The sequence below is a fragment of the Scyliorhinus torazame genome, chromosome 22 (assembly GCF_047496885.1).
Source record: "Scyliorhinus torazame isolate Kashiwa2021f chromosome 22, sScyTor2.1, whole genome shotgun sequence".
Taxonomy (NCBI): Eukaryota; Metazoa; Chordata; class Chondrichthyes; order Carcharhiniformes; family Scyliorhinidae; genus Scyliorhinus; species Scyliorhinus torazame.
Window position 1 is genome coordinate 70,196,823 of NC_092728.1, and position 27,816 is coordinate 70,224,638.

Consider the following 27,816-nt stretch of genomic DNA (forward strand, 5'->3'; position numbering starts at 1 on the left):
GGAGAGCATTCCCTCACACTCCTGATATGTGCCTTTTAGCTGGAAAAGGTTGAGAGTCCAAAGGTGAGTTACTCACCACAGGATTCCTTGCATTTTTTCTTTTAGAAAGGGGCGACACAGTGGTTAGCACTGCTGCCTCACAGCGCCAGGGGTCTAGGTTCGCTTCCGGCTGTCTGTGCGCAGTTTGCACGTTCTCCCAGTGTCTGTGTGGGTTTCCTCCCACAGTCTAAAGATGTACAGATTGGATGGTGTTACGGGGTTATAGAGTTGGGTGGGGGTGGGCCTAGGTGGGGTGCTTTCAGAGGGTCAGTGCAGACTCGATGGGCCGAATGGCATTCTTCTGCACGGTTAGGATTCTATAAAACCAGCATTCTGGATTGTTTCCTTTTCTTGAACTGATTATTTTGAAGGTGTTGTGGGAAGTATGAGCAGAAACACGAGGGTTTCGGAAAATGGTATTGCTTCCAACTGGATGACAATCCAGGCCTTTGTTCACTGAACTGCTACCAACATGCTTCATCTGCTTGAACACAGTGCACCATTCCTTGTATTTAAAAAAAAAAAATCATCCTACTGGTTGAATCAATGAACAGCAGCATCATGTTTGCTATTTAATTTACTTATTTTAAAGTGACTAATTGGGAGTTAAAAGATAGAGGATAATTTATGTACTACTTTATCATACAGAATATTTGTTAACAAACAGATCTGTGAAGAACATGACAACAAAACAAAAACCTGCTAGTTCAAATAATCCTCCAACTGCTTTTGCATGACATAATCGAGAAATCTCATGTGGCATCGAACAATGGAAAATTCCAGAACAAACTGGTGTTCGAGCACTGCTGGATCTTTTTTTAAACAAGGCACAATTACTGCAGTTGATGAGCATGATACTTATAAAGGCCATCACCTTCTCTTCTAGCTGGGCCAGAAACATTGGCTTCATTCAGAATGAACCAAAATGGAAGGATCCAACAAGCCAGCGTCTCCGTCCAAGGAAACAAAATTTCAACAAGCCTCGTTATTTTGAGGGGATGGATAACATCAGATTTAAAAGGGGAGAGAAACAGCACCTGGATGGACAGTCATTAAAATGACCAGTTTACATGGGCAAGTTGGGTGGTCAACAGTTCAGTCATCAACATAAAATGCACCTCACTGGCGAGTGGGTTGAGTGCCAGGCAGTGCTGTGGTGTTTGGTGCCAAATATTCAGCCCCAAATCAACCAGATACACACAACAAAACTCCAGTGGCACAATGTATAGCACAGCTGTCTCACAGCGCCAGGGACCTCTGTTCGATTCCAGCTGACTGGCTGTGGAGTTTCACCTTCTCCCAGTGCATGCGTGGGTTTCCTCCGGGTGCACCGGTTTCTTCCCATAGTCCAAAGGTGTGCCGGTTAGGTTGATTGGCCATGCTAAATTGCCCCTTAGGTGTCTAAAAGTGCACAGGTTAGGTGGGGTTACGGGGGTAGGACAGGGGAATGGGCATAGGTAGGGTGCTCTTTCAGAGCGTCAGTGCAGACTTGATGGACTAAATAGTCTGCATCTGCACTGTAGGAATTCTAGTTGGTTGTGCAAATTCAACAGAATCCCTTTTGGAGGGACTCCCGGGTGCGGCTATGCAGAACTAAGTCGCATGTTCGGCAGCTCCTGCTTGGAACGGACTTTTGGGCTCTTTACAGGGCTCCCAAAGGCATTTTTTTGACATTTCCCGGTGTGGGAAGAAGGCTGCAACATTCCCACAACAGTGTCCCCCAGGAATGGTATGTCTCTTGGTTACCAGACCCGGCAGAAACAGTAAAAGATTTGGCTGGAGCTGCAGGAAACACAAAAGCCTCTTCCAGCATGCAGGCGGGGGAAGGGCAAGCTTAAAAGCTGCAAGCTGACTTGAGGGCCTTTATTAAAGGTGAATTCTAGCAGCAGAGGGAACAACTGTGAAAAGATCTACCAAGGCCATTGAAGAAGCGGGGACAAGGCTTCCGGTGGCGGCCATGGAGTAGGAGGTTGCGCATTCGGCAGCTCCCGTCTGGAACGGACTCTCAGACGTTTTTCAGGAGTTTCCACAGACCTTTTGGGGCAGATTGGTGAAGCGAACACTGCCAAAAGGATTCCCTCTCGAGACTTCCGGTTGCGGCTATGCAGAGCTAAGTCGCACATTCGGCGGCTCCCTCAAAAACGGACTTTTGCGCTCTTTTCAGGGCCCCCAAGGGCACTTTTTCAACGTTTCCCGGTGTGGGAAGGAGTTAATAACAGCTCCCCGTCAGTATATGGCTTTAACTAGGAGTGGGGCGACATAAAAGGTGGTGGTGGACCCGAAGAAGGGAGGGAAGAAGGCCAAAATGGTGGCGGGCGGAGACCAGGCAGCATGGAGGCAGTGGGCAGAGGAGCAACAGGAGGGAATCCAGCGCTGCCTCAGAGAGATTAAAACGGACCTGCTAGAGCCACTGAAGGCTTCTATCGATAAGCTGCTGGAGACACAGACGGCCCAGGGGGTGGCGATCCGAGAGGCTTGACAAAAGATCTCTGACAATGAGGAAAAGATATTAGGCCTGGCGGTAAAGGTGGAGGCGCACAAGGCGCTCCACAAGAAATGGCAGAAGCGGTTCGAGGAGAAGGAGAATCGGTTGAGGCGGAAGAATCTGCGGATTCTGGGCCTCCTGGAGGGTCTGGAAGTGGGGGCCTATGTGGTCACCATGTTGAACTCGCTGAAGTGGGGTCTTTCCAGGGGCCCCTGGAGCTGGACGGGGCCCATAGAGTGTTGGCGAGGAGGCCCAAGTCTAACGAGCCTCCGCGGGTGGTGCTGGTGCGGTTCCATCGGTTCGTCGATCGGGAGTGTGTGCTCAGGTGGCCCAAGAAGGAGAGGAGCAGCAGGTGGGAGAACATGGAGGTTCGGATATATCAGGACTGGAGTGTGGAGTTGGCGAAGAGGAGGGTCGGGTACAATCGAGCGAAGACGGTGCTGCACAGGAAGGGGGTGAAGTTTGGCATGTTGCAGCCGGCGCGACTGTGGGTTACCTTCAAAGACCGGCACCATTATTTTGAGTCTCCGGAGGAGGCGTGGGCCTTTGTTCAGGCCGAGAAGCTGGACACAGACTGAGGGTCGGGATGGGCGATTGGGGACTGCGGTGGATATGTTATGCCTATTTTTTGTTCGGGGGCGTGGGGGCCTTTGCATTGTTTTGGGTTTCTTTTTCTCTGTGTATTTCTCTTTCGGGTTGGGGAGGGTGGATGGGGCGAGTTGGGTACTGTTTTGGTTGGTGGCGGGGCCTGGTAGGTGGAGAACGCGGGCTTTCTTCCCGCGTCGAAGACTGGGGGGGGGGGGGGGGGGGGGCTGGACAGCGAGGATTGTTTCCCGCACTTAGAACGGAGGGGGCAGGGGGAGAGCCTGTTAATGGGGAGCGGGAGAGGAGGTTGTGCCGCACAATGGGAGGAGTCGAAGGGGAGGCGGGAGTGGCCGGGGTCAGCTGACTTGCGGAAGTGCAATGGGGGGAGTAAACCAGCTAGGATGGGTCCTAGCCGGGAAGGGGGTGGGGTGGGGTGGGGGGGGGGATCGAGTTTCTGCTGCTACGGTCAAGGAGGAGCTGGAGCGAGTGGGGGGGCGGGGGGAGAAGACTGGGGTAGGCCGCTGTGGGGAACGGGCCGGGTGTGGGGTGCGGGCGCGTGGCTGGTCGAGGAGGGGTCATGGCTAGTCGGCGGGGAAGGGGGGCGGGTAGCCCCCAGATCCGGCTGATACCCTGGAATGTAAGGGGACTGAATGGGCCGGTTAAGCGGGCCCGCGTGTTCGTGCACCTGAAGGGGCTCAAGGCGGATGTGGTTATGCTCCAGGAGACACACCTGAAGGTGGCAGACCAGGTAAGACTGAGGAAAGGGTGGGTAGGTCAGGTGTTTCACTCGGGGCTAGATGCCAAAAATCGAGGGGTGGCGATCTTGGTGGGAAAGAAGGTGTCATTCGAGGCGTCGAGCATTGTGGCAGATAATGGCGGCAGGTACATAATGGTAAGTGGTAAGTTGCAGGGAGAGAGGGTGGTACTGGTTGATGTGGATGCTCCGAACTGGGACGATGCGGGTTTTATGCGGCGTATGTTGGGTCGGATTGCAGACTTGGAAGTGGGGGGCCTGATAATGGGGGGAAACTTTAACACGGTGTTGGATCCGGCACTGGATCGCTCCAGGTTTAGGACGGATAGGAAGCCGGCGGCGGATAGAGTGCTGAGGGGATTTATGGACCAAATGGGAGGGGTGGACCCTTGGAGATTTGCAAGGCCGGGGGCTAGGGAATTTTCATTCTGCTCACATGTCCATAAGGCTTATTCTCGAATCGACTTTTTTATTTTGAGTAGGGCGCTGATAGCGAGAGTAGAGGATACCGAGTATTCGGCAATAGCCATTTCGGACCACGCCCCTTATTGGGTGGACTTGGAGATGGGGGAAGGAGAGGGATCAGCGCCCGCTGTGGCGCTTGGAGGTGGGGCTGTTGGCGGACGAGGAGGTGAGCGAGCGGGTCCCAGGAAGTATAGAAAGGTACTTGGAGACCAACGACAACGGGGAGGTCCGAGTGGGGATGGTATGGGAGGCACTGAAGGCGGTGGTGAGGGAAGAACTCATCTCCATTAGGGCCCACAAGGAGCGGAGGGAGAGGGAGAGGCTGGTGGGGGAGCTGGTGAGGGTAGACAGGAGGTATGCGGAAGAGCCTGAGGAAGGATTGTTGAGGAAGAAGCGCAGCCTCCAGGCCGAATTCGACCTGGTGACCACCAGGAAGGCGGAGGTGCAGTGGAGGAAGGCCCAGGGGGTGGTCTAAGACTATGGGGAAAAGGCAAGCCGGATGCTGGCGCATCAGCTTCGTAAGCGGGACGCAGCTAGGGAGATCGGGGGAGTTAAGGACAGGGGAGGGAGCATGGTGCGGAGTGGGGTTGGCATCAATGGGGTCTTCAGGGACTTTTACGAGGAATTGTACCGATCAGAGCCCCCATGGGAGGAGGGAGAGATGGGCCATTTCCTGGACCAATTGAGGTTTCCAAAGGTGGAAGAGGGACTGGTGGCGGGACTGGGGGCCCCGATTAGGCTGGAGGAGCTGATCAAAGGGATAGGAAGCATGCAGGCGGGGAAGGCACCGGGGCCGGACGGTTTCCCGGTCGAGTTCTATAAAAAATATATGGAACTGTTGGGCCCGCTGTTAGTTAGGACCTTTAATGAGGCAAGGGCGGGGAGGGGGGGGGGGCTTTACCCCCGACGATGTCCCGGGCACTGATCTCCTTGATCCTGAAGCGGGACAGGGATCCCATGCAACGTGGGTCCTACAGACCGATTTCCTTGCTAAATGTAGATGCCAAGGTGCTGGTGAAGGTCTTAGCCACGAGGATTGAAGATTGTGTGCCGCAGATCATCCATGAAGACCAGACGGGGTTTGTGAAGGGGAGACAGTTGAACGCGAATGTGCGGAGGCTTTTGAACCTTATCATGATGCCAGCAAGGGAGGGGGAGGTGGAGATAGTGGTGGCGATGGACACTGAGAAAGCCTTCGATAGGGTAGAGTGGGGGTACCTGTGGGAGGTGCTGAAGAGATTCGGGTTTGGGGAGGGGTTTGTCAGGTGGGTTAGGCTGTTGTATGAGGTCCCGATGGCGAGTGTGGCCACAAATAGGAGGAGGTCCGAGTACTTTCGGTTGCACCGAGGGACGAGACAGGGGTGTCCCCTGTCCCCCCTGCTCTTCGCACTGGCGATTGAACTCCTGGCTATGGTACTGAGAGAGTCGAGTAACTGGAGGGGGTTGGTGCGGGGTGGGGAGGAGCATAGGGTGTCGCTTTATGTGGATGTCCTGCTGCTGTATGTGGCGGACCCGGTGGGAGGAATGCCAGAGGTAATGAGGATCCTTAGGGAACTCAGGGACTTTTCGGGGTACAAGCTCAATATGGGGAAGAGCGAGCTGTTCGTAGTTCAGCTAGGGGACCAGGAGAGGGGGATTGGTGAGCTCCCACTAAAAAGGGCGGAGAGGAGCTTCAGATATTTGGGGTCCAGGTGGCCAGGAGCTGGGGGGCCCTGCATAGGCTTAACTTTACAAGGCTGGTGGAGCAAATGGAGGAGGAGTTCAAGAGGTGGGACGCGTTGCCGCTGTCCTTGGCGGGTAGGGTGCAGTCAATCAAAATGACGGTGCTCCCAAGGTTTTTGTTCCTGTTCCAGTGCCTCCCAGTGTTTAACCCGAAGGCTTTTTTCAGGCGGGTTAACAGGAGTATAATGGGGTTTGTGTGGGTGCGAGGGACTCCGGGGGTGAGAAGGGTGTTCCTGGAGCGGAGCAGAGATGGGGTGGGGGCTGGCACTGCCCAACCTCTGTGGGTGGGCCGCCAATGCGACGGTTGTGCGCAAGTGGGTGGAGGGGAAAGGGGCTGCATGGAAGAGGCTGGAGACGGCGTCCTGTGTGGGTACGAGTCTGGGGGCGCTGGCAACGGTGCTGCTGCCACTCCCTCCAAGGAGGTATACCACGAGCCCGGTGGTGGTGGCGGCCCTCAAAATTTGGGGGCAGTAAGGCGGCATAGGGGGGGGAAGTTGGGGCCTCGGCGTGGACCCCATTACGGGGGAACTGCCGGTTCGCCCCAGGAAGAACAGGTGGAGGGTTTTCGGGGTGGCACAGGGCAGGGATACGAAAGTTGGGGGAACCTGTTTGTGGACGGGAAGTTTGCGAGCTTGGGTGAGCTGGAGGAGAAGTACGGGCTCCCCCCGGGAAACACCTTCAGGTACTTACAGCTAAGGGCGTTTGCCAGACGGCAGGTGGTGGAATTCCCGCGGCTACTGCCACACACAGTACAGGACAGGGTGCTGTCGGGGGGGGGGGGGGGGGGGGGGGGGGGAAAGAGAGTGGGGAAGATCTCGGAAACTTACCAGGTGATGCAGGAGGAGGAGTCGGCCTCGGTGGTGGAGTTGAAAGGTAAGTGGGAGGAGTAGTTGAGAGAGGAGGTCGAAGAGGGGACGTGGGCAGATGCCCTAGGGAGGGTGAACTCTTCCTCTTCGTGCGCGAGGCTCAGCGTCATACAGTTTAAGGTGCTGCACAGGGCACACATGACCGGGACAAGGATGAGCAGGTTCTTTTGGGGGTGAGGACAGGTGTGTTAGGTGCTCAGGGAGCCCAGCAATTCACACCCATATGTTCTGGGCATGCCCAGCGCTGGAGGAATTTTGGAAGGACGTAGCGAGGACGGTGTCGAGGGTGGTAGGATCCAGGGTCAAACCAGGCTGGGGGCTCGCAATATTTGGGGTGGCAGAGGAGCTGGGAGTGCAGGAGGCGAAAGAGGCCGGAATTCTGGCCTTTGCGTCCCTGGTAGCCCGGCGAAGGATTCTCCTTCAGTGGAAATATGCGAGGCCCCCAAGCGTGGAATCCTGGATCAGCGATATGGCAGTGTTCATTAAATTGGAGAGGGTGAAATTCGCCTCGAGAGGGTCGGTACAAGGGTTCTTTAGGCAGTGGCAACCGTTCTTAGACTTTCTGGCAGAACGATAGACATTGGTCAATGGAAGCAGCAGCTCGGGGGGTGGGGTGGGGGGGTTAACTTTATTTTTGTTTATGTTATTTACACTGGAGAGTCTGAGGGGGTGTATACACCTGTTGTGTTAAGTCGGGGTATTAATGTTAATTTATTATTTATGTACGGGGGGTGGGGGGGGGGGGTGGGGTTGCTTTTTTAGATTGTGTTTTGTACTTAACCCAGTTGGGTTCTTTTTTCTTTCTCATTTTGTTATTGATATTTTATGAAAAGCTTTAATAAAAATTATTTTTTTTAAAAAAAGACTCTTTTGTGATTTACACAATCTTCCAAAAGAATAATCAACTCTGAAACCTCTGCCCCAAGTGGATACAGTGGATAAGATTGCCCCAAGTGGATACAGAATTGACTAGTTCATAGAAGGCAGAGAGTAGCAATGGAAGGGTGCTTTTCTGATTGGAGGGCTGTGACTAGTGGTGTTCCGCAGGGATCAGTGCTGGGACCTTTGCTGTTCATAGTATATATAAATGATTTGGAGGAAAATGTAACTGGTCCGATTAATAAGTTTGCGGATGACACAAAGGTTGGTGGAATTGCAGATAACAATGAGGACTGTCAGAGGATACAGCATGATTTGGATCGTTTGGAGATCTGGGCGGAAAGATGGCAGATGGAGTTTAATCCGGACAAATGTGAGGTAATGCATTTTGGAAGTGTCGTGTTGGGTGTTCCGATACACAAATGAACCAACACGGTTGTAGATGGTACAGCTCTGTTTTATTGTCTTGTACAATAATAACTAATAACTGCTGGCTGAGGTTCGTGCTTCACCAGCTAACCTGTGGACCCACTATCTTGGTGAGGCACTCAGCACATGGTGTATGTCTGAGTGGCACGCTGTGGGCTGTGCGCTATCTCCTGGTAGAAATGAGCGGAAACTGTGGTGTTACCTGTTTTATAGTGCGTGTGCTCACTGGTGATTGGCTGCGATGTTGTGTGTGTGTTGGTTGGTCCAACTACCTGTCCATCAGTGTGTGTGAGATTGCTCCATGATATGCTAATGTGGATATCATGACAGGAAGGTCTAATGCAGGTAGGGAATATACAGTGAATGGTAGAACCATCAAGAGTATTGAAAGTCAAAGAGATCTAGGAGTACAGGTCTACAGGTCACTGAAAGTGGCAACACAGGTGGAGAAGGAAGACAAGAATGCATACGGCATGCTTGCCTTCATTGGCCAGGGCACGGAGTATAAAAATTGGCAAGTCATGTTGCAGCTGTACAGAACCTTAGTTAGGCCACACTTGGAGTATAGTGTTCAATTCTGGTCTCCACACTACCAGAAGAATGTGGAGGCTTTAGAGAGGGTGCAGAAGAGATTTACCAGAATGTTGCCTGGTATGGAGGGCATTAGCTATGAGGAGAGGGTGAATAAACTCGGTTTGTTCTCATTGGAACGTCGGAGGTTGAGGGACGACTTGATAGAGGTCTACAAAATTATGAGGGGCATAGACAGAGTGGATTGTCAGAGGCTTTTTCCCAGGGTAGACGGGTCAATTACTAGGGGGCATATGTTTAAGGTGCAAGAGGCAAGGTTTAGAGGAGATGTACTGGGCAGGCTTTTTTTTTTAAACACAGAGGGTAGTGGGTGCCTGGAACTCGCTGCCGGAGGGGGTGGTGGAAGCTCGGATGATAGTGACGTTTAAGGGGCATCTTGACCAATACGAAGAGGATGGGAATAGAGGGATACGGACCCCGTAAATGTAGAAGATTTTAGTTTAGACGGGCAGCATGGTCGGCGCAGGCTTGGGGGGCCGAAGGGCCTGTTCCTGCACTGTACTTTTCTTTGTTATTTGATGTTGGAAAACATGCCGACTGCCGCATCGTGCTGGCAAGGTCCAACGCAGGAACCTGCTGGATAAACAAACACTTGCCAATCCATGGAACACAGCACGTGGTCCACATGGAAACAGCGGCAGGAAAAGCAGGGGGAGGCAAACTAGTTTCTCTGCTGAAAACGGGATTATGAGAATATTTAAAAGCAAACCCACACTGTTGCTGTGCCAAATGTTTATTTGCAAAACAGTCAAACAGAATGAAGTCCAGTCCTGTTCCTTTCCTCATTCATCATCAAGTCATGGTTATTCTCTGGTTGGGACGGTGAGTGAGAAGTGAAAAAAAAATAGAGCCGACCACGTCATACATTCGCCCATTAGAGCGTGTGGAGCGACAAAGTTGTGCATTGTTGCGGAAAGGCCGCTAAAACAAAAATCCATTGCCTCAGAAGCAAGGAGGCAGGTACTTCCAATTGTTTGAGTATTTGTTTTTTTCAGGGTGATCGCTTATTCCTGCTGCTGCCACCTTTGGAAAACCAGAGCCCTCACTTGGATTCAGTCATTGCTTAAAAAAGGGGCCTTAACCTTTTAAGTGCCAGATATTTTTGGCATTGCACTGAGCTACTTCTTAAAATTTGACAGCAGCTCATCTTCATTTCCAAACGTTAAACACCTGACGAGCAGAACATGCCACAAAAACAAAAGGCCTTGTGGATCTTTTTTTTTTATTTAAAGACATTCCGAGGCCAGGTGCATCATATGAATTGTTGCCCCATGCAGATTATCAAGTACGTGTGCCATGCTAACAAGGATGTGGCTGCGATACTGGATCTTTCACTCCTTCCCTTCACAAGCACATTGGGGTCATAGAAATAGCTATATAAATGCAAGTCATTTTGCACAAAATAGCTACAATTCACACTAGGGATCATTTGCGGCAACAAATCTACTGAAACTGCAACTGTCCCTCAATGAGCTAACAGGGCAAACAAAACTCATCTGCAACCCTGCTCTCCTCCCCTTTCCTTGGTGTCCCTTCTCCCCATGGCCTCCTCGAGAGGATGTAGATCATTGGTCTGCCTGGAACCCAGAAAACTATCCCTTACCCAATATTCACCCTACATAAAAAGGGTGGAAGAGGCGGGAACCCTCACAACATTTAAGAAGCATTTAGATAGCGTGCAAGGCTATGGGCCAAGTGCTGGAAAATGGGACTAGAGTAGTTAGGTGATTGACAGGCAGCTCGGACACGATGGGCTGAGTGGCCACTTTCTGTGCTGTAAAACTCTATGGGCGCGATTTAACGAGGGAGGGTAGGGGGGGGAAACCATCCCATTTCGGGTGCCTTCCTTGGCACCTGCAGCCCCAGGAACAAACCCGCAATTAAACGGGACTTTTTTTTGAGCCTTGGAGAAAGTCCAGACAAGGCCACACTTCCATTAATTTCCTACATCGACTAGCTCAGCTCTGCCAGAGTGCCTGGGTGGCACTGCCCAGGTGGCATCGAGGGTGCCCAGGGGCCACCCGTCCCAGAGCCCGACCATCCGAGAGCCTCTGATCGCCTGAGGATGAGGGTGAGGAGACCCCCCCCCCCCCCACCTCCCCCCCACCCCCCGGGAGGAACACCTCGTCCTCCCGGGCCATTATACCTGATCCACACGTGTGGAATCCAGTGCAAAACAGCACCACTGCGAGGTCTCCCAGGCGCGGGCGTTCAAATCTGGATCCTGCCCAGTGAGGGAGAGATCCAGATCCCGACGCCTCGCGAGATCTAATTAAATCTTCCGAGGCACCCGAGCATCATAAATCTCAAGATTTAATAGCTTTGTCGCGTCACCAAGTCGGTCGCAACGGGGCAGTACGATGACGCCCTATGACTCAATCCCACATTCACACAGAGTAACATTGCAGCAATGCCAAAGGACAAGTTGTTTAGGAAACAAAATTGAGAAAGTATCAGGGATAGATTGTGTGGGGGCTTGGGGGGGGAGAAAGAGAGGGAGGAGGAAGCAAGGAGTACTGAGATGTAGTATTCACTGAAAAATATTAGAGGGAAAAGGGCTGAAGTAATTGCGCAATTATCACTCTCCCATCCCCCAGCTTCCTGATGAAAATCACAGTTACAGTTAATTCTTTTAGGCAGTAAATAGAGCATCAGTCATTCAGCTACCACACAAATACGAGTCCACTGACAAGGCTGTTAGTTGGCTAAGCATGTCGTCTTACTCTGGAAGCCACAAGAAGCAGATGTTGCACATCTGTATGTTACAGAAAAACAGGGTGTTTAACTGGTACATCACAAATGGCTGGGGGGGGGGGGGGGGGGGGGGGGGGGGGCTTGTTTGTGGAGACACAAAACCACATCATTAATATCTATCAGTTGTAGTGATGGTGGTGGCAGGGTAAGTATTGGTCGATACCGGGGGAATTCTGCTCTTCTTTGCTTAGAATTATGGGATAATAGTGCCATGGATTGACCAGGCAGGGCCTCAGTTTGACTTCCCGAAAAGATGGCACCTCAGGATTCAGGACTCCTAGGTTAGGAAATCTCAAAAGTGGGACTCGAACCCACGACCTTCTAACTCGTAGGTGAAAAGGCGACAATTAAGTTAAGGCCGACATCCAAATATGCAGGGGTCACCCCCTCCAAACAATGTGATGCAGCAGAGACTCAGAATTTGAACATTCTGATTAATTTGGTTTCAAGGTAAACCGATTATAGCCACGTCGCTCCTGATTGAAACAACGTTACTGAATGGTTCTTTACCTCATTATGTCAAACATATGCTTGGTTTCCTATCTGCAACAGGCTCTATTTACATTTCAAATTCTCGACGATCCAACAGCTAATAAGCTTATTCAAAACATGCATGTGCTGGGAAGCACAAATTAATCACAGCACCGAGATAAATCATGACAAGGAAAATGGCAGGTAAAGATTTAAAAAATAAAGATAAATGATTTTAAAAAGTAAGTAAAGTCTCCATAGTCCCAGATGACTATTGGATGCTTACCGCTTACCTCTTTGAGGGGAGGAGCTGGCTGGTGATCGGACAAGGTTGAGAAGGTCATGAATAACCTCAGCCGGTACGGGGATTGAACCCACGCTGTTGGCCTTGCTCTACATCACGAACCAACTGTCTAGCCAACTGAGCTAATCCATTAAACGAGAGGGATTAATATGATTTTAACTTGATTGATACATCGTTGGGCACCGAGATGTATGGCAATAGAATGGAAAAGTAGATTTGATGTATACATTGCTGCGTGATCCGGTTGGATTACAGAGCAGGCTCGATGGGCTGTATGGCCTGCAGCTGTGCATAGTTCTTCTTGTCTGTGCTTACATGTGGCAGCTGGATTACACCCGACTACATCCCAATGCTATAATGCCAACACCAAAAAGGACCCTCAGTACACACAACAGGTCATTAGCACCATGAGGCTAAAGCAGGTTAAAAGGTGACGGGTGGCATGCGACATTAAGTAAGGCTTAATGCACACTGTTCACAGCTTATTTGTTTGCTGATAACCAATAAAAATCTGATGAGATTTGAGAGCAGTGATATGAAGACTGACGCATTAGCTTGGGGCTGTAGATCAACCACTGGACTCTTGGGGCTGTAGGGCAGCACGGTAACATAGTGGTTAGCATTGTGGCTTCACGGCACCAAGGTCCCAGGTTAGATTCCCTGCTGGGTCACTGTCTGTGCAGAGTCTGCATGTTCTCCCCGTGCCTGCGTGGGTTTCCTCCGGGTGCTCCGGTTTCTTCCCACAGTTCAAAGACGTGCAGGTTAGGTGGATTGGCCATGATAAATTGCCCTTAAGTGTCCAAAAAGGTTAGGAAGGGTTATTGGGTTACGGGGATAGTGTAGAAGTGAGCGCTTATGTGGGTCAGTGCAGACTCGATGGGTCAAGTGGCCTCTTTCTGCACTGTATGTTCTATGTTCTATCTTGTCAGGTCATAATGAGAGTAGGAATGTTACAATGCTAGAATATTTCAGCCAATTGAATCTAAAATTAGGAGGTTAAGAAAGAGTTACCATCATACACCATATTCCTCTGGACACTATTGTGCCATCTCATTCAAAAGATCAAAACAAACATTACAAAGCTTTCTCCCAGGCACAAAATTATCTTGGTATCCAATATTCTCACAGTTTCAGTCCCTTTGTTCCCACCACTGCCTCCTTCATTTCAGTGCATGAAGCTCAATCACCTCCTTCCTTCAATCCCTTTTGGAAATTCACCGTGTCCAAGTGAATGGCAAGACCCAAAGTAGTTTAATTTTACTTGCCTTTCTTTGAAGTAGTTGAGGTTGCGGTCCCCCATTTTCTTCAACCTCATACCGGATCTTATTGAAGAGAGCCAATGGATATTGCTCCTCGAAGAACTGAAAAAACTCATCCAGAATCTTCCCAGTCCTTTCTGAAAAACACAAGTTAGACACAGAACTGAGCACAAATTGAGTCAGAAGAATTGCAATTCGCCTACTCCAATATGTTGAAACAATGCCTTCAAGTGAAAAGTCTCTCTGCGCTGGTTTATATGGCCGAAAGGTGCGATATTTCCAAATATTTCAACCAATTTGAAAATAGTTTTACGCAATAAGTATACCTTCCATTGGCCAGAACAGCTAGAGAGCTCTCAATGTTGCATACCGCTAAAAGCGAAAATCTCTTAATTATTTCCCCTTTGTTTGGACCACTGACATCACTCTGAAGGTAAAATAGGTTCTGTAGTGACTTTCAAATGTTGACCCAGGCAAGTTCAGTGAAAAACCTTTGTAGATTTTGAAATGTTAGGGGCACAGATAACAATCCTTCAAGCAACATGCACTGTGCAATGAAACAGCGACTTTGAGGAACGTGACCACCTGCTTGGAGACAGTGCTCCAAGGGGCCACATTGATATGGGTCTCCTGGTATCTAGTTTTGGACAGCAATTGAGATAATAAAATCTGAATAGCGTATGGAGATATACATCTGTTAATACATAGTCAAGGAAGTTAACAGGGGCAGTCAGCTGAATACACAAGACGGCATAATCAAAGAACAACAAAGATATATTTGCCTAGACCCCGAGAAACCAGGAGAGGCAGTTACCATCCAGCAGTCTCAGAAAGCAGACAGCCCAGTTTCCAGCCACCAAGCCTGAAGGTCAAGTTTACAGCAAATAAGCTTCTAAGTCTCAAAGCCAAGGCAGTACAAAACCTTTGTAACAGCAGTTTTAAAATATCGCTGCTAAAACAGGAAAAAGACAGTTCCCAGATTGGAGTCCCTGCATTGTCTGCTAACTACAGCTGGTTATTCAATTTGGATATTTTTGGGGGACAGCGGAATTCTTAGAGTTCAAGTATCATAGATATATTGTTTAACAAGGGGTACGTCTTATAGAAACTGTTTAATTAGTCATACATCTTAATTGTGTGAGTAGAGTCGCCCTTTTTGTCTGCATTTGTCTTTTCTTCACTTTCCTAAATAGTCTTAATAATTGAGAGTCCAGATCTGAACCCAGTCTTGTTAATGGGACTTTAGGGTTGGACTGTACTTCAGCTTTAACGATGGGGTTATTCCTGTTGTGCCGTATACTACAGTCAACTAGAGTGCACGTGTCTTACCAAGTAGTCTCTGATATCAATGGCAAAAATAAGGAGCTGTGAAACTGCTGATTGTAAACTGACACAGGCTCTCCACATCCACAGTCAATGCCAGTGAATTGCTCGCAGTTCCTTTTGTACAGTTTACCTGTACTCAACTCATTTGTGAGTTAATGTAAGTGTCTCCCAACAGGACATTAAAGTCTGAATAGAATATCAGTGCATGTACTACATCTACCTCTTTGCAATTTCCCCTCATCCAGGATATCAGTTAAGTGCCAATCTGCTTAATGGGCTGAAACTCATGAGATTTTGGCATCACTGACTAAACCACTTGCCCATCCCTTCTGAAGATGGTGGTGAGCTGCCTTCTTGATCTGCTGCAGTCAAAGGCATAGGTACACCCACAGCTCTGTCAGAGAGGGAATTCCAAAATTTTGACCCAGCTACAGTGAAGAAATAGTGATAATTTTCCAAATCAGGATGGCAAGTGATTTGGAGGGGAACCTCCAAGTGGTGGGGTTCCCATGTACCCGCTGCTCTTGTCCTTCTAGATGGTAGTGGTTTTGGGTTTGGAAGGTGCTGCCTGAGGAATCTTGGCAAGCTCCCGTCGTGCATCTTGTAGATGGTACACACGGCTACCACTATTCGTCGGTAGTGGAGGGTTTGAATGTTTATGGAAGGGGTAACAGTCAAGTGGGCTGCTTTGTCCTGGATGGTGTTGAGCTTCTGGTATATTTGGAGCTGCACTCATCCAGGCAAGTGTGTTCCGCCCCAGCCACAGTATTTATGTGGCTAGTTCAGTTTAGTTTCTGGTCAATGTTAACCCCAGGATGTAGATAGTGGGGGATTCAGCGATGGTAATGCCATTGAATGGCAAGGAACCATCAGAAATCTGTCGAGCAACAGTAGCAAACAAATTTAACAAAAAAGCAACAGGTAGAAATCTGGCTAGATACTGCAGCAGACTGTATTCAAAATGGCCCCATGGATAGGAGCCTCTCGCAATAATGAAATTAGAAGGCTGTTTAGATAAGAATCAGGTGGGAATAGTTTAGGAGGAGAAACAAGTTGATAGAAGATTGGGAAGGTCAACAAGGTATACTTATGTTAATATAGAGTCAAGCAAGTTGTTGGGGCAGGCAACCAAATAGGCAAAGCATAATCAAAGAGAGCAAAGGTATAATTGGCCCAACAATCAAAAGCCACAGAAGCAGTTAACATCTAGCAGAGAAGCCAATTTCCAGCCACCAAGCCTGAAGTCACGTTTACAGGTAACAAGCCTCTAATTCTTAAGAGCCAAGTGAGTGCATAAAATCTTCATAACGGCATTTTAAAATATCTTCACTGGACTAGGAAAGGACATTTCCCAGACTGGAGTATCATCGCTGTATTACACGTCAACAATAAGCTGGTGATTTATTTTGGATGTTGCTTTGGGGAGTCTAACAGAGTTCTAAGTATTGTAGATATATTTTGGAACAAGGGGTACATACAAAGTGTGTGTTTAATAATTTATACATCTTAAATTGCATGATAGTAGAGTAGTCCCAGTTGTATGTATTTGTCTTTACTATAATAAATGGGCTTTAATAATTGATCTCTTTATTTTCAGCATGCCATCACTGGTCTCCACACACAAAAATAAAATAAAACTATACACAGCCCCCCCCCCCCCCCCGAATTGGGATGTCCTCAGTTAACATTAGCGTGCTTCGTGACTGGACAATGATTGGATTCTCTCTTGTTGGAGATGGTCATTGCTTGGCACTTTGTGATGCGACTGTTACTTGCCACTTGTCAGCCCAAGCCTGCATATTCTCCAGGTCTTCCTACATTTGGCATGAACTGCTTCAGTCTCGAAGGAGTTGTGAATGGCGCTGAACATTACATCTGCAAACATTTCCATATGAGCTTATGATGGAAGGGAGGTCATTGGTGAAGTAACTGAAGATGGTCGGGTCTAGAACACTACCCTAAAGAACTTCTGCAGTGATGTCCTGGAGTAGAGATAATTGACCTTCACCACCCCAACCATCTTAGTTTTTGCCAGGTATGGCTCCAACCTGCGAGTTTCCCTCGCCAACCCCCCTCTCCAATTCCCATTGACTCCAGTTTTGCTCGGGTTCCTTGATGCCATATTTGATCCAATGCTGCCTTGATGTCCAGGGCAGTTCCTCTCACCTCTTCCATTCAGCTCTTTTGTTCATGTTTGAACCAAAGCTGTAATTAGGTTAGAGTGACCCTGGCAGAGCCCAAGCTGAGCGTCCACAAGCAGGTTATTACTGAGCAGGTGCCACTTGATAGCACCATTTATGATCCCTTCCATCACTTTGCTGATGATAGAGTTGACTGATGGGGTGGGAATTCGCCAAATTGAATTTGTCCTGTATCTTTTGTACAGGACATAACTGGGCAATTTTCCACCATGCCAGGCAGATGCCAGTCTTGTCGCTATACTAGAATACCTCAGAAAGGGGCGCAGCAAGATCCGGAGCACAAGTTTTCAGTACTATTGCTGGAATATTGTCAAGGCCTATAACACTTGCAGTGTAAGTTTGGTTTTAAACCATGTGAACCCCCCCCCCCCCCAAAAAAAACGATACCCAGAAGAAGAAAAACTGAACCACCCTCTGCCAACTAAGCGGCCAATTTTAAGAACCATTAGAAATGTTACCAGAAATGAGAGCATTAATTAGCACACAGATCGTTTGCATCCTGCAACAGTTTCCTCAGAAGACAGGGACAGTATAAGTACAGACATAAGTAAACTCAAAGCAGGCTTCAACATGCATCCCAGCTGTCTCCAGATGTTGGCCTGTTTTGTAAGTTGACAGAACACAAATAGTTTTCTTTCCCTGGGAGCCTGCAATCGAGTGGTTTATAACCATAAAAGAGCACAGATGCAGCCTTTGTTACTTCTCGGTCATATGCATCATGCTTTTTAAAGATACACCAATCTGACACGTTCAGTCATACTATACCAATGCAATTTGGATACATTCCTTGTTCCCATCCTCTTTACAGACATTTGGAAGCCATCGCCAGGAAATCAGGAGGTTGGATAACAACACCATGTCAAATATTGTAACATGACCTAATGATTACAACTCAATATGCATAATAGGATATTGAGCGATTGAGTTACAATGTGCTCTTTTAATTCAGATCTTATGATGTGAAAATCCCTAACAGAAAAAGAGACTGGAGATTAAGTTACTGCTTTAATTTACCGCCAGTTATTTTTTGTCCCATATATAATACAAAAGAGTAGTTCTGCTTTCAAGAAGTGTGTTCAACTTTGTTAATTATGATGAGATACAGCTGAACCAGGCATAACCCAGTTGACACAAGGGAGAATAAAACAAAGAGAAGCAAAGAACATGAAAGGTAGATGCTGTAAGCCACCTTCTTCTGGAATACCAGAAATTATATCACATACCTTCACAAAACCCAAGGGCACAAAAGGAGATCATTCAGACCATTTTGCCTATACTGGCTATTTGAAAGAACTGTCCAATTTGCCTCACTCCCCCATACCCTGCAACTTCTTCCATTTCAAGGATTTATTCAATTCCCTTTTGAAAGTTAGTATTGAAGCTGCGTAGTTTTCATGGTTAGGAAATCCTTTGCAGACACCGGTATAAGATAAGGTAAAGTCGTCATAGCCCCAGATGATCAGAGGCTGCTTTCCCCTTCGAGGGGGAGAGCTGACTGGTGGTGATTTAACCCGAGGATCACCACACCTCAGGCGAGGGGCAAGGTGGAGAAGATGGGGTCTTAATGAATAACCAATCCCTGGGCATTTCTTTGCTCTTTGCTCCAATACATTTCGGCAGGTCGTGACTAAACATTAGTCCAGAGAACCTAGTGGAGTGGTGTAGCGACAACAATCTCTCCCTCAATGCCAGCAAAACTAAAGAGCTGGTAATTGACTTCAGGAAGCAAAGTACTGTACACACCCCTGTCAGCAACAACGGGGGCGAGGTGGAGATGGTTAGCAGTTTCAAATTCCTAGGGGTACACATCTCCAAAAATCTGTCCTGGTCCACCCACGTCGACGCTACCACCAAGAAAGCACAACAGCGCCTATACTTCCTCAGGAAACTAAGGAAATTCAGCATGTCCTCATTGACTCTTACCAACTTTTACAGATGCACCATAGAAAGCATCCTATCAGGCTGCATCACAGCCTGGTATGGCAACTGCTCGGCCCAGGACCGCAAGAAACTTCAGCGAGTCGTGAACACCGCCCAGTCCATCACAAGAACCTACCTCCCATCCATTGACTCCACCTACACCTCCCACTGCCTGGGAAAAGCGGGCAGTATAATCAAAGATCCCTCCCACCCGGCTTACTCACTCTTCCAACTTCTTCCAGCGGGCAGGAGATACAGAAGTCTGAGAACACGCACGAACAGACTCAAAAACAGCTTCTTCCCCACTGTCACCAGACTCCTAAATGACCCTCTTATGGACTGATTTCATTAACACTACACCCTGTATGCTTCATCCGATGCCAGTGCTTATGTAGTTACATTGTATATGTTGTCTTGCCCTATTATGTATTTTCTTTTATTCCCTTTTCTTCTCATGTACTTAATGATCTGTTGAGCTGCTCGCAGAAAAATACTTTTCACTGTACCTCGGTACACGTGACGATAAACAAATCCAATCCAATACAACATTACAGAAGGCACAAAGGCAGATAGTGACATTAGCGCTGACTAAAATTCAATTGTTTACCAACTTTTGGCAGAAAATCTTTTTTTACATGTTCAGCCTCATGGCTGCACAAAAAATAAATGAAAACATTGAAAATGTAATGAAACAAGCATTTACTTGTTCGACTTTTATATTACAAGTAAGGTTATCTACAGAGGGTCTAAATGACGATTGCAGGAGCTGGTATAATATGGCTTTAGTTCCACTGAAAGGAGATGGCACCTTAATTGGGAGTTTGGTTGCTAACAGATATAAACACAGGCAAATCTTGATGCAAAACATCTATTCGTCGTGGAACTACATCAATCACAATCGAGCAAATCAGAGAGGGTGGAAACTTGTGTCACCTTATTAAAGCATTTCCGACAGACCATCTGTGACAGAAGCAATTCAAACCAGACAACTTGACCGGAGTAATTAAGAGGGTGAATGAAGGGCGATGGGAACGTAAAAGCAGATGGCAAAAAAAGCATATTAAAATCCTTTCAAATTCAACATAATATATTTAAATTAACTTGCACGAAAAGCTTCAAAACAGACAGCTTTAGGGGCTGGTTTAGCACACTGGGCTAAATCGCTGGCTTTTAAAGCAGACCAAGGCAGGCCAGCAGCACGGTTCAATTCCCGTACCAGCCTCCCCGAACAGGTGCCGGAATGTGGCGACTAGGGGCTTTTCACAGTAACTTCATTGAAGCCTACTCGTGACAATAAGCGATTTTCATTTCATTTCATTGTGTGATGGTCGTGTCTGAGCGTTCCTTCAAATTTAATAGACCTGAACCAAATCAATAAGTTGGCTATTATCTTAAAAAAAAAAGAAATACTAGGGCAGCACAGTGACACAGTGGTTAGCACTGCTGCCTCACAGCACCAAGGTCCCAGGTTCGATCCTGGCTCTGGGCCACTGTGCGTGTAAAGTTTGCACATTCTCCCAGTGTTTGCGTGGGTTTCGCGTCCACAACCCAAAAGAAATGCAGGGTAGGTGGATTGGCCACGCTAAATTGCCCCTCAATTGGAAAAATGAATTGGGTACTCTAAATTAAAAATAAATACCAAAACCTGCCTCTAGTTGCATTGGGACTGAAGAGGGTATTCGATTGGGAAGAGACGTTGGGGTGGGCAAATTAAAACATGGCCAGAGAAGGAGGAAAAAGGTGTTTGGTAAACAAAAAACATGAAGGGAATAATGTCACAATTCACTATTCCAAATATTTCACCAGCCAGTTTGTTTATTTCCTCCAAAATGCTCGCAACAATGCTTTTCATGTCATATACTGAACTGAACTTGGCCAATCCAACCGGTGATCCACAGTGATCGCTCGACACCTCGTATGCCACTTTTTATTTTTTTTACAAAAAAACTTCAGCATATATCAAAGCGCTAAAGAAATAGCCAACTCTGGCCAACTGCCCAAACTAGAACCTGGCATTCCAGTCCCAGTCAAGCCGCTTTCAATCCACACCTCAATCTTGGCCTCTTTGGAAGGAGCTTGGAGGGCATCAAGTCAGCCCATCATTTTTAACTGGAATGCATATTTTTCAGTAGCATTTCTTCATTTTTTTAAAAAAAGACACGACACCAAAGGCAGAATCAAGTACTCACTGTTTGGAAGTCAGATTTAAAAAAAAAAAAAATCTACAAACAGATACAAGAAATTAATCCAATATCCTTCTCACCCCTACCAAAAAAAGGGTAATTGTGTACCCACACAAAACATGGCCTTGGAAGATTACAATTTGGATTTTTAAAATCACAGTTGAGTCAATTAAGATTACATCTGTTGGATTCACACTACAATTTTTGCTCTGCCTATTGCAAACAGTCAGTGACATGCTCTTTGATGCAGGTTGCCAGTTGTTGGGGTGTACAACCTACATATGCTGGCATCATACAGACACTGATATTAATATCCAACAGTCGGAATTTCAAGGTCGGCGTGATGCTAGGCTGTGCCCCCCAACAACTGGCAGATCAGATCAAAGCGCATCTATTTCAGCTGTCCACAATAGGCACTGTACTAACTGTACTCAAACCAACCCTTGCTTCAAAACTCAGAACATAATGTTGAACGTTTGATGTGATTCTGTAATTGGTCGGCACTTGCTGACCAATCCTGAGTGTGCTAAAATAACAAATAGTCTAAGTATATCAGTTAGGTTCGTAACATAGCTCACTTACTCTTCCTGGAAGCTACATATATTCAGATACAGGGACCCATCCTCTGCAGACAAAAATAAAATGTTCAGACATTAGCACAGGTGACAATAGCTCTCTGGCGCATTCACCATGGCAACATACTGACCAAAGGGACTTCCGGGTGCGGCGATGACCAGCTAAGTCGCACGTTTTGGCAGCTCCCGGTGGAATGGACTTTTGGGCTCTTAATAGGAGCCCCAACAGCAATTTTAACGGCAAAAACACTGTGCGGTAATCCAGAAGGGAATCCCCCCTGGACACGGATGGAAAAAAAGAGAGGAAAGTGGCCGGATTGCGGTGGATCCTCTAGAGCAGCGGCCAGGAAGGCAGGCACAAAGCAAGATGGTGTCGGAAGGAGGCAGTTTAATATGGGGCCCTGACCAACAAGAGTTCCTGCGGCGTTGCGTGGAAGAACTCAAAAAGGAGAAGAAGAAGGAGCTGTTGGCCCCGTTATTACAAGCGATTGAGGGGCTAAAGGAGGAGCAAAAGACCCAGGAACAGGAGCTTCGGGTCATGAAGGCAAAGGCTGCTGAGAATGAGGACGACATACAGGGCCTGGTGGCGAAAACAGAGATGCACGAGGCACAACACAAAAGGTGTGTGGAAAGGCTGGAGGTGCTGGAGAATAATGCGAGGAGGAAGAATTTAAGGATTCTTGGTCTTCCCGAAGGTGTAGAAGGGGCGGATGTCGGGGCATATGTGAGCATGATGTTGCACTCGTTAATGGGATCGGAGGCCCCGACGGGTCCGCTGGAGGTGGAGGGAGCCTATCGAGTTATGGCGCGAAGACCGAGGGCTGGAGAAATTCCTCGAGCCATAGTGGTGAGATTTCTCCGATAGAAGGACAGAGAGATGGTCCAACTCGGAGCAGTAGGTGGGAGAACGCGGTGATCCGCGTATATCAAGATTGGAGTGCGGAGGTGGCGAGAAGAAGGGCAAGCTTTAATCGGGCCAAGGCGGTGCTGCACAAAAGGAAGATTACATTTGGAATGCTGCAACCGGCAAGACTGTGGGTCACACATCAAGTGAAACATCACTACTTCGAAACGGCAGATGAGGCGTGGACATTTATTGTCGAGGAGAAACTGGAGTGAGCGGGCCAGAAAAAGAACGTTTGGGACAAAGTGGGGGGGTGAATATGTGGGATGAAGGGGGGGAAAAGAGGGAAGAGATGACTTCCCAAGTTGTTAATCCTGCGACCCTGTAACTTTTCTCTTCCCCATGTCGTGGGGGAGGGGGGGGGGGGGGGGGGGGGGAGGGAGGATGAGGAGCTGAGGGGGCGGGGCCAAAAGGGAAGCGCGGGATTTGTTCCCGTGCTATGGTAATCACGGCGGGAACAGGGAAGCAGAAAGGAGGGGGCCTCGCACAGTGTGAGCCGAGGTCACGGGGGGGAAGCTGAGGTCGGCCAGAGTTTGCTGACTTCTGGGAGCAACATGGGGGGTGCAAGTACACTAGTTTGGGATCTAGCGGGGGGGGTTAACTGGGTTGTTGCTGCTGGGGAGAAGGGGGAGCTGGTATGGGGGGGGGGGGGTGGTCAGGGCGGGGGGGGCGCCGCTTGGGGGAGATACGGCTACGTGGGAACCGGGTGAGGAGCTGGATTGAAAAAGGAGATGGCTAGTCGTCAAGGGGGGGGGGTAAAGAGCCCCCCAAGCCGGTTGATCACGTGGAATGTGAGAGGGCTGAACGGGCCGATTAAGAGGGCACGGGTACTCGCACACCTAAAGAAACTTAAGGCAGATGTGGTTATGCTTCAGGAGATGCATCTGAAGCTGATAGACCAGGTCAGACTACGCAAAGAATGGGTGGGGCTAGACGCAAAAAACAGGGGGGTGGCCATACTAGTGGGGAAGCGGGTAATGTTTGAGGCAAAGACTATAGTGGCGGATAGTGGGGGCAGATACGTGATGGTGAGTGGCAAATTGCAAGGGGAGGCGGTGGTATTAGTGAACGTGTATGTCCCGAACTGGGATGATGCCAACTTTATGAGGCGTATGTTAGGACGAATCCCGGACCTAGAAGTGGGGAAGTTGGTAATGGGTGGAGATTTTAATACGGTGCTGGACCCAGGGCTGGACAGATCGAGGTCCAGGACCGGAAGGAGGCCGGCTGTAGCTAGGGTGCTTAAGGACTTTATGGAGCAGATGGGAGGAGTAGACCCCTGGAGATTTAGTAGACCTAGGAGTAAGGAGTTTTCGTTTTTCTCCTACGTCCACAAAGTTTATTCACGAATAGATTTTTTTGTTTTGGGAAGGGCACTGATCCCAAAGGTGACGGGGACGGAGTACACGGCTATAGCCATTTCGGATCATGCTCCACATTGGGTGGACCTGGAGATAGGGGAAGAAAAACAACAGCGTCCACCCTGGAGAATGGACATGGGATTATTGGCAGATGAGGGGGGGGGTGTTGAAAGGTACTTGGAACTCAATGATAATGGGGAGGTACAGGTGGGAGTGGTCTGGGAGGCGCTGAAGGCAGTGGTTAGAGGAGAGCTGATATCTATTAGGGCACATAAAGGAAAGCAGGAGGGTAGGGAAAGGGAGCGGTTGTTGAAAGAACTTCTGAGGGTGGACAGACAATATGCGGAGGCACCGGAGGAGGGACTGCACAGGGAAAGGCAAAGGCGACATGTAGAATTTGACTTGTTGACTACGGGTAATGCAGAGGCACAATGGAGGAAGGCTCAGGGTGTACAGTACGAATGCGGGGAGAAGGCGAGCAGGTTGCTGGCCCACCAACTGAGGAAAAGGGGAGCAGCGAGGGAGATGGGGGGGTGAGAGATGAGGAGGGTGAGATGGAGCGGGGAGCGGAGAGAGTGAATGGAGTGTTCAAGGCATTTTACGAAAGATTATATGAAGCTCAGCCCCCGGATGGGAGAGAATGATGTGCTTTCTGGATCAGCTGGAATTCCCTAAGGTGGAGGTGCAGGAGAGGGTGGGATTGGGAGCACAGATTGAGACGGAGGAAGTCGTGAAAGGGATTGGGAGCATGCAGGCGGGGAAGGCCCCGGGACCAGACGGATTCCCAGTTGAATTCTATAGGAAATATATGGACTTGCTGGCCCCGCTATTGATGATGACCTTTAATGAGGCGAGGGAAAGGGGGCAGCTGCCCCCGACTATGTCAGAGGCAACGATATCGCTCCTCCTAAAGAAGGAAAAAGACCCGCTGCAATGCGGGTCATACAGGCCCATTTCCCTCCTGAATGTGGACGCTAAGATTCTGGCCAAGGTAATGGCAATGAGGATAGAGGATTGTGTCCCGGGGGTGGTTCATGAGGACCAAATTGGGTTTGTGAAGGGGAGACAGCTGAATACAAATATACGGAGGCTGCTAGGGGTAATGATGATGCCCCCACCAGAGGGGGAAGCGGAGATAGTGGTGGCGATGGATGCCGAGAAAGCATTTGATAGAGTGGAGTGGGATTATTTGTGGGAGGTGCTGAGGAGATTTGGCTTTGGGGATGGGTATATCAGGTGGGTACAGTTGCTGTATAGGGCCCCGATGGCGAGCGTGGTCACGAATGGACGGGGGTCTGACTATTTTCGGCTCCATAGAGGGACGAGGCAGGGATGTCCTCTGTCCCCGTTATTGTTTGCACTGGCAATTGAACCCCTGGCCATAGCATTGAGGGGTTCCAGGAAGTGGAGGGGAGTACGCAGGGGGGGAGAAGAACACCGGGTATCTCTGTATGCGGATGATTTGTTGCTATATGTGGCGGACCCGGCGGAGGGGATGCCAGAGATAATGCGGATACTTGGGGAGTTTGGGGATTTTTCAGGGTATAAATTGAACATGGGGAAAAGTGAGTTGTTTGTGGTGCATCCAGGGGAGCAGAGCAGAGAGATAGAGGATTTACCGTTGAGGAAGGTAACAAGGGACTTCCGGTACCTGGGGATCCAGATAGCCAAGAATTGGGGTCCATTACACAGGCTTAATTTAACGCTGTTGGTGGAACAGATGGAGGACAACCTTAAGAGATGGGACATGGTGTCCCTGTCATTGGCAGGTAGGGTGCAGGCGGTTAAAATGGTGTTCCTCCCGCGATTCCTTTTTGTGTTTCAGTGCCTCCCGGTGGTGATCACGAAGGCTTTTTTCAAAAGAATCGAGAAGAGTATTATGAGTTTTGTGTGGGCTGGGAAGACCCCGAGAGTGAGGAGGGGATTTTTGCAGCGTAGTAGGGACAGGGGGGGGCTGGCACTACCGAGCCTAAGTGAGTAATACTGGGCCGCCAATGTTTCAATGGTGTGTAACTGGATGGGAGAAGGGGAGGGAGCGGCGTGGAAGAGATTGGAGAGGGCGTCCTGCAGGGGGACTAGCCTACAAGCAATGGTGACGGCACCGTTGCCGTTCTCACCAAAGAAATACACCACAAGCCCGGTGGTGGTGGCTACATTGAAAATTTGGGGGCAGTGGAGACGGCATAGGGGAAGGACGGGAGCTTCGGTGCGGTCCCCGATAAGAAACAATCATAGGTTTGTTCCGGGGAGAATGGATGGGGGATTTGGAGCATGGCAAAGAGCTGGGGTAGTACAACTGAGAGATCTGTTTGTAGATGGGACGTTTGCGAGTCTGGGAGCGCTGACGGAAAAATATGGGTTGCCCCAAGGGAATGCATTTCGGTACATGCAATTGAGGGATTTTGCGAGGCAACAGGTGAGGGAATTCCCGGAGCTCCCGATGCAGGAGGTGCAGGATAGAGTGATCTCAGAGACATGGGTGGGGGATGGTAAGGTGTCGGACATATACAGGGAAATGAGACGAGGGGGAGATCATGGTAGATGAGCTGAAAGGGAAATGGGAAGAAGAACTGGGGGTGGAGATTGAGGAGGGACTGTGGGCTGATGCCCTACGTAGGGTAAACCCGTCGTCCTCGTGTGCCAGGCTAAGCCGGATACAATTTAAGGTGTTACACAGGGCGCATATGACTGGAGCACGGCTCAGTAAATTTTGGGGGGCAGAGGATAGGTGTGCGAGATGCTCGAGAGGCCCAGCGAATCACACCCACGTGTTCTGGTCATGCCCGGCACTACAGGGGTTCTGGGTGGGGGTGGCAAAGGTGCTTTCGAAGGTGGTGGGGGTCCGGGTCGAACCAAGCTGAGGGTTGGCTATATTTGGGGTTGCAGAAGAGCCGGGAGTGCAGGAGGCGAGAGAGGCTGAAGTGTTGGCCTTTGCGTCCCTAGTAGCCCGGCGCAGGATATTGTTAATGTGGAAGGAAGCCAAACCCCCGGGTGTGGAGACCTGGATAAACGACATGGCAGGGTTTATAAAGCTAGAACGGATTAAGTTTGTGTTAAGGGGTTCGGCTCAGGGGTTCACCAGGCGGTGGCAACCGTTCGTCGATTACCTCACAGAAAGATAGAGGGAATGGAAAAGAAGTAGACAACAACAGCAACCCAGGGGGGAGGGGGGTGGGGGAGGAATCGGACGGACTCTCAGGGATGTTATTGTATATGTATAGGTATTTGTTATAGGTAATTGTATATTGGATTGTTGGATTGTATTTTTGGAGAGTATTTATTTTGGACAAGGCAGTTGCCATTTAGTTGTTTTTGTTTATATATCATTTATTTATTTGTTTAAAACTGGCCACTGTTATTTATATTGCTTTATTGTTGTGTAAAAGAAACACTACGTATTGTTATGTTTGGCCAAAAATCTTGAAAATATATATATATTTTTTAAAAACATACTGACCAAATAAGACTTGCTAACTGATCTGGACCCTTTTTCTCATGCAGAATAAATAGATCCTTCGGAAATTTGGCACTCTTACATCCATCTTGTAAGCTTCTTTTGACTTAATTTAGAATTCACCGCGGCATTAACAATTATCATAATCAATGTCAATGCCCTCTGGAAGAAATTCCACACCATTTCAATTTCTGTTGGCAAAAAAGGTCTGCCCTGCAAGCTGTGTTTTTATGTTGTACACAAATGGTGTGTACAATGCAAGCAAATGTACATGTGATTGCATGTGCGA

General features: G+C 48.7%; 1 protein-coding gene across 1 annotated transcript in view; it reads right to left on the reverse strand.

The window, feature by feature from the left end:
- niban2a (niban apoptosis regulator 2a) overlaps positions 1-27,816 on the reverse strand; it is a 300,778-nt gene that overhangs the window by 148,728 nt on the left and 124,234 nt on the right. The window contains exon 2 of the mRNA XM_072488298.1: positions 13,610-13,740. Within this exon, the coding sequence (XP_072344399.1) occupies positions 13,610-13,740 (131 nt within the window). The remainder of the gene's footprint in view (positions 1-13,609; positions 13,741-27,816) is intronic.